Source organism: Epinephelus fuscoguttatus, linkage group LG6 (genome assembly GCF_011397635.1).
Source record: "Epinephelus fuscoguttatus linkage group LG6, E.fuscoguttatus.final_Chr_v1".
Taxonomy (NCBI): Eukaryota; Metazoa; Chordata; class Actinopteri; order Perciformes; family Serranidae; genus Epinephelus; species Epinephelus fuscoguttatus.
Genome location: NC_064757.1, coordinates 24,441,438 through 24,452,265, shown reverse-complemented (window position 1 = coordinate 24,452,265; position 10,828 = coordinate 24,441,438). Strand labels below are relative to the sequence as shown.

Sequence of the window (10,828 nt, the reverse complement as noted above, 5' to 3'; positions counted from 1 at the left end):
ACTGGACAAAAAAGTCCATATCCTCAATAGCCTAAAAACAGGGTGTCTGAGTCCTTCAAAAGTTTTAAAATGTGTTAAATTTTCTTAATGTAAGGCCTCAAAAAGTCTTCAATTCAGATTCAATGGGTCTTAAATATTTACAGTCATTAGGGTGAAAATTTCTAGGGGCCTAACAGACCCAATGAATGACTACAGTCATTGGACAGACTGTAGAATGGCAATAGTAAATAGCATTTATGACAGCGATGAGGTTTTGTTTTCTTTTTACATTAAACACATTAAACTTAAACTCACCAAACTGCTGTCAATTTCCTTACTGTTCAAAAGGTAAGGAGCAGGATGCTATTAAGAATGTCTTAAAGTCTTAAATTTAGCTTAGTTACATCTGTAGACACCCTGAAAAAGTAATAAAATTAGTGTCATCTGTAAGAGTACTGTATTGTTGTATACATACAAATCATAAAATACTCTTGAAAGGTATTTGTGTACACTCGATAATGTTAGTTGATCCTCTTCATGTAACAAAGTGTGCTTCAAAACAACAGTCTGTGGCTGTGTTGTGGCTCACACAGCAGGCGAGGACATTCTTGTTAAAGTGAATTAATGATTGCAAACAGTTGAGGAAAGCTTGGGTGGGGGAAGTCCATTCTTTAAACACACTGTCATGCTACCCTTAAGGAAAACAGTTTACCCTGTGGAGCTCCAGTGGAAACTGGCCAGTGGCTGCTGAAAGAAAATTCTAGTCTTACAACAACATGCGTAAACTTGTTGAAACATGCCAGTGACATGTCAAAGTTAGTTATGTTACTGGATAAGATTATTTTAATTTGAATTTCTATTATCTTTGCTCACAGTGGGCACAAAGTACATACTGATTTGTATTGGGATACATCTCTCACAGTGAGCTGGTCTGCACTGAGTGATTTTATAGTCTGTAGTACTCTACTGGATAAGATAAAGCAAGCATTCATATTAGAGGCATATTAAATAAAAACCCTCTGATGACGAAAAGAGCGACGATTTACTCCTCAGATATTATCAAATGATTTGTTTATTACTTAATCATAATACGTCAAACACAGATATATAAAATCAGCTGGTGATGTTTAGAGGGACAAACACCCAAACAGTAAATCTTCGTTAAATTAAATGTCTGATCACTTTTGGTTGACTACTGTTTGTAGTGTTGCCTATATTTTAGAAAAATAATTAATTACTAAATATGGATTCCTGAGCACTGTATGGCAAAGACACTGAGTTTTCACCCTAACCTCTGATCTTTTGTTGCTGCGCCTCGTCTGCCTGGAACAATGTTCAGTAGATACTAAACCAAATTATGATTTGAGAGCATATTTACAAAACTGTATTTGGATGCATCTGAGAGTACATTACCACTGAACTGGTTACTGATCCGCCTCCTAATGAAGTTGTCAAAAATACACTTGGATAATTTTTCACTATAATTTTTTTCGATCTATAACAATACGACTTCCTTTAATTATACAATTGATGGTATCGAAAGTACCAAAGCTATGTAAAAGGCTGCACAGATGAAACCACGGGAAAGAAAAATCAACTGGTCCTCAACCTGTGGCTGTTTCTGCATTTTGTCATCATAATTTGGGGTGCCAAGGGCTTGTTTCTTTAGCCATGGTACCAAAAGAGGTATTAAGTATCATTGTTTTATGCTAGAATTGTATCAAAGTTTAAAATTCTGATATGGTGATAACCCTACCTCCAAACCTGTCCATTTTGTCCTCCTAGTTGCAGATAATTCTCTAAAACAGAATCGAATGATATAGCAGCCACTGTCTTTAGAAGAGATGGTAACCTGCATATCTACAAACATGAACAAACAATGAAAATTCTGCCATTTTAAGATGCTGAAACTGACAATGTAATCAGTATTAAATGTACACATAAAATACTAGAATAGTTTCAGTCAGGAATGTAATGTGTGGCCAAATTTACTCAGGTGGCGTCAGCAATTTTGGAGAGAGATTGTGGATATTTGAACTCAACACCCAAACAAATACATTTCTCCCGTCAGTACTTCCCACAGCCTCTATCTTTGCTCCCACTGCCTTTCTCTTTTTACATCCATGGCCTTTGGTGATTGGCTGGAATAGTTTTCAATTTACAGAGCCAGGTCTGTGTATGCACAATGGATTTTTTTTTTTCACCACACATACAAAATGAACAGCTAGCATACTGTGATGAAATATTCCCAAAATTTGATCCAAGCGTATTGGATCAGATTTCCTAAAGCTAAATGTTGTGCCTGGGACACGTGGTGTATTAATGATACTCGTTACCTGGAGAGGTTGGAAAAAGATATACGTTTCTTCCCTGTTCCAAAACCACAATCAAACCCTGAAAAGTGTAGGGTTAGCTAGCTAGCTACTGAAGATATAGCCTACTGAATGTATACACATGCTGCTTTTGCTTTTTAATGATTATAACAGTGAAACAAAGACCGACCCTGCTGTACAGGAACCATTGAAGGGAAGCAGGGAGACGTTGCTGATTTTCAACCAGCTGTGTGTCATCACAGTGTGTGCAGATGAACGCTGTTTGACTTCCCTCGGAGATCCCTGCCCATCCGGGTGCTGGCAGAGGGTGAAGACAAACACTGTTCATCTGCACACACTGCGATGCCACACAGCTGGTTCAGTATCAGCAAAGATTCCCTTTATATTCATTGTCTTGTGTGGCGATCAGCAGTGATGTGGTGGTTCACTTTCACACTGTGATCTGTAGCCTATAGTTCAGCTTTAGCTTCTAACTATCTTTGTCTTTTTAACCTGTCGTTGCTGCTGAGTCAGTTTGACATCCTGGATATATCCTTCAAACACAGACTGTAGACCCCTCTGTCTGCCTCTCTCTGGAATCACTGTTTCATTTTCCAAAAATTTTTATAATGTTTCTTCAGGGAGTGCAGTTAGTTACAGTGTGGGCTCCATGCTTACTCTGACAGCTTGATGGACCCTCACAAAGGGGAGGGGCCGTGCAAAAGGTCAATATCTGACTGCACTTTTAAGGCTGCTAATATTAATATTAGTATTTGTTGGGTAAACTACAGCCAAGTCTGGATTGCTCATCCTAACAGAGTAATTCAAAAGCTGTTGGTATCAGCACAGTAGCAACATCATATTAAAAAATATATAATACCCCAACCAATGTTGACCAAACATTATCATAACAAACTGGTAGTAGGTTTCATGTTGACAGGTCACAGAGCAGCTTTGTTTTTGTACTTGCAACATCTTTTTATTCCCATCTGTTTATTAAAACAATATTTTGTTAAAAAGGGAATTACTCTGTATTTTGCATAGTAATTCTCAGATTTAAAAATACTGGATATCTGCACCAGACATCAGCTATCGGCAGCTTCAGTTAAAAAATATCAGAATCTGTATCTTTAAAAATCATCATGAATTGATATCTACATAAAAACAAAGCTAACGTTCATACAGTCTTGTGTCATATTCATTTGGTCTAACACTTGTCAGGTTAAAGCTATGAGCTAATCAACAGATATTTATCAACATACACATGTTCTGTATTACTCTGTTACAGTGATAAAAACTTTAAGTGTTTGACAAATAAGATCTGCAGGTCTGACTGCACCTACTACAGTTTATCCAGGAAAAACCAATGACATACTCTTAGTATGAAAAACTATTTGGCTTCCACCTCTCTGTCAGAGTTAAGAGAACCAACACTTGACCAAATAGCTGTTTTTTCCTGCTCTATGAGCGCTCCCACATTCTCAACATCTCTCCGGCTGCATGATGTCCTTCAAACATGTATTCATCAGCAACGATAAAAGCAACATGTGCACAAAACTTCTCGTCCAATCCACCTAGCTGGAGCATTGTAAAAAATCTGAGGGTAATCCCCAGTTACTCTGATTTGATCCAAGAAGGCAGCAGGATCATTTTGATATTTATAGTCTCATTAATGAATAGGTAATGTGACTTACAGACCAGTCTCCCAGAGGAGCAGCTACGATGGGCATCCAGGTGGCTTTGCTGGACAAAAGGTGCATCCTCTGTACATGTGCTCTCGCTGCTCTCATCTGTCATTCTTCATTGTATGGCAGTCTAGTAAAGCAAAAATGTCTATAGATGTGTAAAATTGTAGAAAAAAAAGTAAAGACAAAAGAAAAAGAACTGTCATGACGTCCATATCCAGTGAGTCACACTGCGCTGAGTCACTGTCTGTTCACGGGTCAGGGTTACAAGTCACACCAGGCTCCTCTGGGCTGTCAGAAGCGCGCCACGACTTTTATGTCCAGACCACCAGCTCCACCTGAACCTGCTCCGGAGACCTGAGCCTGGTTTGATCCGTGGCCCAGCTGGATGTGATGGAGGCCGTTGTTAAAGCTGGCACACAGCATGTTGGTCGAGTCAGTGGGTGCCAGACAAATCAGCGGACCAGCACCATCCAGAGACAACGTGGCTAAACAGGCTGAACAGGGGATGGAGGAGGGAAGGTTAGAGGAGATGTCTGTGTATATGTGCCCATGTTAATCAGTGTATATTTCTGTATATCAGTGTTTCCATCCATGATGGGTGTTAAGCCTGGCATACACGCTGCGATTTTTGGGCTGTCCCAGACGAAAGATGACCAACGTCAAAGAAACATGGCAATATCTTTGGTCGTGCCTCTAAAATGGTGGTCCTACGCCGCACGATAAAAGAGGTTCAAGGATGGCTGTTGTCACGATGACGTGTAAAGAAGGACAAAGGTGAGCAACCTAGCAGCTAGCAAACAAACACACGGACACATCACAGTATAAAGTGCCCACAAAACTTTAGGTCATATAATAATGTGACCTCTATGTTGTGCTTCACAGTTGGAGGAGTAATAACCCGTGCAGCATCCTTGCGCACTCAGTATAGGAAGCTATTGCACCATACGTCGTAGCGATTCAGTAGGCAGTGTCATCGTTCGGTCTGCATACATCACACTTGAAGCTTGTGCTAAACTTATAAGATTGCTAAAACCTCACATTCTGTAGGAGGCTTTACCTGCTGTGTTCTGATCCCAGATTTTGACGGAGCTGTCATGGGAGGACGTTGCTACCTGGGCTGCGCCACCAGGAGGCGTAGGCAGAAACATACAGCAGGCGGTGGTCTGGAGATGACCTCTGTACTCCACAACTTTACAGCCAGGCTGACGCAGGTCCCAGAGCTAACAACACAGACACAAATCCACTGAGAACAAGCAACAATGTCAGAGATTTAAAAACTAGCTGCGTACGACCCACTTTTGGACCGCGACCCACCAGTTGGTAACCACTGCTTTAATGTGCTTTGCTTTGTTACTAGGCTGGACTGTACTACAGAACCACTAATAATTAGTCAAATAGGATTAACTTAATATTTGACCCTTGTCTCTTGCTACTTTTAGGAGACTCAGATTAGACTGGAAACTGGTCGAGCTGGTGGAGTCAAACCCACAAGGGAAACATTCAGAGACCATCTGCACAACGGCAATGTCTACTGTTTTGTTTGAGAACATTTTTTTAGAAAGAACTGGTATTAATCAAGAAGCTACTGGCCTTCCTGCTTTATAGGTGCCAGGTTTTACACCTGTAAAAACACAAAACACATTGTTTGTTTCAGCTATTCGTCTTGCATCGACTCAAATGAACCCAGACAATAGGTCTGAACCTATACTCCTATCTAACTACACAAACACCTGCAATGGTCTCACCGTGGCTTCACAGCCCTGTCCTCCAAAGCCGTTGCTGCTGGACACCAAGTAGTGTCCATTTGCAGAAACGTCACAGTGGGTCTGGATGTACTGCTTGGCTGGAAAAGTGTTGGTCACCTGCCATGCACGGCTGTCCCACACCCTGTGCACATAGAAAACATTACTGTAGAAATACACTTGTGCAATATCCAGTGCATAAAATCAAAGACACCAGCAGTTGCTGTTTTCAGGAGTGGACACATCTAACTTCTCCCAGTGATGGCAGTGTCAGCAGCTGGAATCAGGCAGGCTGATTTGGCCCGAATCTGAGGCTTCACTCATGCCAAGTCTCAACCGAGTCGGGCAACCAGACGTGGCCCGGCTAATTTCATATGGCTTACCGAGTTTGGGCCGATGCTGGGCCAGGTCATTTTTGATAACGGCCAAGTGATGGCAGTGTCGGCAGCCGGATCAGGCCAGCTGATTTGGCCCACTTCTAGAGCGTCATTCATGCCAAGTCTCAGCTGGATTGGGCAACCAGATGTGGCCCAGTTAATGACATCTGGCATACCGAGTTTAGGCCAACACTGGGCCAGGTCATTTTGGCTACCTGGGTTAGTTAGTTGGACTTTTTTTTGGATAATAAAAGAAGGTGTGATGTTACAATGGTTCTTTAAAAGTGTAATTTAAACAAATAAACACGTTCATCTGTTTCAGTTTTAGAGAATTTGTTCATTCTCACAATCCCAAGAATTATTTCATCTCTGCTATGCTAATTGGCTGCTGTAGGTGCATCAGCCATCACCATCTGTTTCAAAAACTCATTATTTAAAAAATCAACCACTGTGCAAGTCTGTGTGCAGTTCATTTTAGCATCAAAAAAGCATCAGTGGCAGATAAAGTATAAAAAGGCGAGATGGCACATGTGCATCTACAGTAATATCTCTCTGTACCTTATGGTCTTATCCTCAGAGGTCTGGACTATAGAGGAGCTGCCTGGCACCCAACACACATGAGTCACCTGGGCAGACAGGAAAGGACAGTGAAAAAGTTAAAAGTCTTCAGGGCATGAACACGGGAAGTAAAAGTCAGATTGAATGGCTTATTGATTCGATCCTTTTTCTTACATGCTCAGTACGCACCTGAGGCGATTTAGCGTGCTTGAAACAATTCTAAGTACAAGCTTGTGTGCACATGAAAGCACATACAATCATTCTCACCAGGTTTCTAGAAATGTTGTGTCTCTGTTCACATTTTGCAGATTCTATATCCCACAGGCACATCCAGTTGTCACGAGAGCCGGTGCAGAGCTTTCTCCCCTCTATAAAAACAAACAGTTTCATATGTTCAGTGCAGATCAGTGATATGAAATAAATGACAATGTGCACAAAATTATAAAGCCATGACAACAGCCTCAGGACTAGACTTTTTCACTTTAAGTATATGACAATAAAACAAGAGAACTGTTTCCATTGCTGGGTGCAGGTGGTCATTTTGTGGTGAAGTATACTCCTAAGCAATAAAAAGGCTTTAAGACAACAGTTAAAATATTCACTCAAGAGTGACAAGACTCATCAAGTGTGTGTGTGTGTGTGTGTGTGTGTGTGTGAGCGTGTGTATTCATGTATACCAGGGCTGATAGCTAGTCCATTGACCACCAACTCATGCCCACAATATTCCTGAATAGGTTCGTCCCCTTGGTTCAGGTCCCACATCAGAACAGTCTTGTCCCGTGAGGCACTGAATATCCATGTGCTGCCTGGATAACACACCACCTGGCAGAGGAGACGCGTATGTCACATGTGTATCAGCTCTGACCAGCGTCACACCTTTATCAGTTTGTGCACACACGCGATATCAACGTTACCTTGGTAACCTCTCGGTTGTGACCCTGGAAGGACTGACACATGCGGCCTTGTTTCCAGTCGTATACCACCACAGCCTGCAGGGGTGAAAGACACACGTATGCAGACACATGTAAACACATGTGCACCCAATGTTCACTGCATGTTAAGGGATTTTTTTTGTCATAGAAATTAAATGGTGAATGGTGACAGTTGTGCACAGTTTGATGGAAAGTGTTTTACAAGGTTTTGTTGCTCATTCACCCACTCACACACTGATGGCAGGGTGTTGGCCTGACCATCGGGAGCAATTGGGGTCCATTGTCTTGTGTAACACACTTCTACTTCTCGTACCATGTAAATGAAAATGTTAACTGTATAATTTCAGTCTTTTTCTTGCATTAGGTATGACTCAACTGATCTTAAAACTACTACACTCCTTCATTTATCACCTGAACCCCTCTAAAAACCAGAGAAAAAGTGCTACTAAAGTCTGCACAGTGTAATTTACCTGGTCACTCCCACCAGAAACACACAGATCTGGGCTGAGATTGGTGACAGTGTTGGTGGACCCTTGATGGGCAGGTTCATACTGCACCACCTGGCTGTCAAAGGCATTATCCGCCTTCTCTCCCTGAGATGCCCTGCACAGGACACGACAATAGAAAAAAATAACATAACCAGCAACTATTTTAAATAACTTGATTTTAGTCTGCAGTACAACTATCTCTGTACTATGTGCATATTATGTTCCTTTACAGGCTGCGTTACACTGTATACATGGCCCATATAAACATACAACAAGGTAAATACACTAATACTACACTTTATGTACGAGAATCATCTTTATACAGCATGCAATAAACTTATCTTCATAGCACCAGTATCTGCTACAACACATGGGAAATAATTAATATTCAGTGGTTCTTTGTTTTTATTTTTCTCTAGTGTGAACGGGCTATATAGTGAAATCCTGATTCTAATAAGTATGTGTAGTAATATAATACATACAAGGACAATCATTTCAGTAGTGCACGTCTCACCTGTAGAGGTCAGACCTCTTACGAAACTTGCTCTGTAGTTTGCCCATGTCTGCTAGAGACCTGCAGCCACACTGATACAATAAGAGAAGACAAAAAAATCATGGATGCATCCATAATTATGTCTATCCTTCCCTTTAGACTTCATCGTCACCATCTTTTCCACAGCACAGTACACATCAAACAAACAGTACACATAAGCTGCACACAGTTACATACAATGACAGACAGCAGTACACACTCAGCGAGGCCTATGAGGCAGCTACGGCTGCAGGGATTAGGCTTCTCCCAATGCATGCCCTTCTGAAGCTCAGTGCCCTGTGCCTGTGCCTGCAGTGCAGCAGGGTAAGGTGGTGACTGAGTGAGTATGTGATGTCCTGCCCTGTTGAGGTTGCAATGGCCTTAGCATTTGGCTCTGCAAGGCTGGGTGTGAGGAGATCCATTACCCTAACGCCAGTTATGTGTGTGTGTTTGGCCCAATTAGTAACGGATAACATGAAAGAAGCAGGTGGAACAGTAGTGAGTGGTGATGGTGAAGGGCAATGGATTAAGCCACTTTACAACTCTTCCTGTCCTGACATAAGATGACCTCTGTCTGTGCTGATGTCTTTTGGTTGGCTGATCATGAAAAATTTGAGTTTTGTTTCAGAAGGGGAACTTTTTTTGTGGCTAAATGTCTTTGCCAGGCCTGGAGTAGAAGGCAGAGTATTCTGTTTCTGGACTGAGTAGTTCAATTGCATGTATTTTGATTGTTACTGCAACGTCATTGTAATGGTGTCTTGTAAACACATGAGGGTTGGGCAAGTGTGTGAGACACCAATCTACAAATTTAGACATCAATCTACAAATTTATTTATTTTTTTGAGTTCAGTTCACTTCAGAACCTCGAAAAGGGAAATCTCATTAGCAAAAACATTAAACACAAAGAAAGCAGCGCCACACTGAATGTTTGGAAGTATATCATTGCCATTAACTACACTCAGGCTGAAATTCTAAATGTTTCAGGATGACACCCCTATGATCTGACTTGATAAACTAAGTGTTTTCTTGCTGTAAATGTATCACTGTATATTTTCCCAGAAATTTAGTTTCATAGACTCTTTTCACAATAACATTATCAATTGTAATCTGTATTTTTGTGTCTGTACTGCAGTTTCCAAACAACATAAATTTAGTTTTGTTTAATGTTGTTTAAATTTCAAGACAATTTATTGTTTTAATTTACTCATTTCTGTTGTGACCTCCTCCAAAAGCTGCGGCAGATCATCCCCAGAACACAGAGCTCACCTACATATACCACACATCCCAACTTAAATAGACACAGTCTCTTCCTGCAAAATATCTTGCATAAGGTTGAGACAGACCAGTCTACAAGGTGAGATTAAACCACACGTTCCCACGCAAACACTACTCTCTCACACACACGCACAGCTCTGCTCCTCCCTCCTTCATCCTGGCGTACTCCTCAAACAATCGACAGGAAAGAGAGGGCTCAAATCCTATTAGAGCCGCATCATTACTGTCACAAGGAATTAGTCGCTCCAAAACACCTGCTATGAACTGTGCTGGCAATCATTGTGTAACAACACCGAGGCATTTAAACCGCACTTACTAATGGTAAAAAAAAAACACAGTGCATGACTAGTGGTGGGGTACACACTCTTACAGATAAGTGAAGCAAGATTTCTTACCTTTCAGCGGCAGGTGTGGTCGCTGTGTGATGCTGACTGAGGGTGTGCGGCTAGCTCGCTAGCATGCTAACTAATCTTTATCTGTCATGCCAAGAAAGATTAATGCCCTAGTAGCACCAAAACATGGATGTAAAAACGTTAAAACCTGCTAGAGCCGCTGTCAGAACGACCGAGAAACGTTTCCCACAGAGTGCCATGACAGAAAGTTGTCCTAACTGCGTGGGAAAGTGCTCAGAAGTGTCTTTCTTCACCTACAGCGGACCCATCCCTCCCTCCGTAGCGACCATGGAGCGACGCTTTCTCGTATCTAGGCGAGGGCGGGGTCACGTGACACGGGGCAGGAAGTAATCGACAGCGTCCTCCAACAAAATAAAAGTCTGATTTACTGTTTAGTGACATTTATGGACCTGTATGTTTCCTCCACTTACAATCCACTTTTTTAGGGGATATATTTAAGAGGCTGACTTTTTCCCCCTTCTGGGACAAGTGTGCTGCTGAGCTACCTCCCATCAACCCCTTCTCATTCAAAATGTACCATGTGAGCACGGTA

At 41.7% G+C, this 10,828-nt stretch overlaps 1 protein-coding gene across 1 annotated transcript; it reads right to left on the bottom strand.

Annotated features, from left to right (window-relative positions):
• Positions 1-414: 414 nt before the first annotated feature.
• wdr31 (WD repeat domain 31) lies at positions 415-10,563 on the bottom strand. The gene is made up of 10 exons (XM_049578707.1): positions 10,279-10,563; positions 8,591-8,661; positions 8,059-8,191; positions 7,571-7,645; positions 7,334-7,478; positions 6,924-7,024; positions 6,657-6,724; positions 5,725-5,866; positions 5,037-5,199; positions 415-4,473 (listed from the first exon to the last, which is right to left on the bottom strand). Exons 2-10 carry the CDS (start codon positions 8,635-8,637, stop codon positions 4,271-4,273), a joined length of 1,077 nt encoding a protein of 358 aa, XP_049434664.1. The 5' UTR covers positions 8,638-8,661; positions 10,279-10,563; the 3' UTR covers positions 415-4,270.
• Positions 10,564-10,828: the final 265 nt, after the last annotated feature.

Coding starts and splice junctions, on each gene's coding strand:
- wdr31 (XM_049578707.1), bottom strand. CDS start 8,637: ATGGGCAAACTACAGAGCAAGTTTCGTAAGAGGTCTGACCTCTACAG. Junction 7,646..8,058: donor TTTCTGGTGGGAGTGACCAG/GTAAATTACACT, acceptor TCACCCCTGCAG/GCTGTGGTGGTATACGACTG. Junction 4,474..5,036: donor CTGGGATCAGAACACAGCAG/GTAAAGCCTCCT, acceptor TCCCCTGTTCAG/CCTGTTTAGCCACGTTGTCT.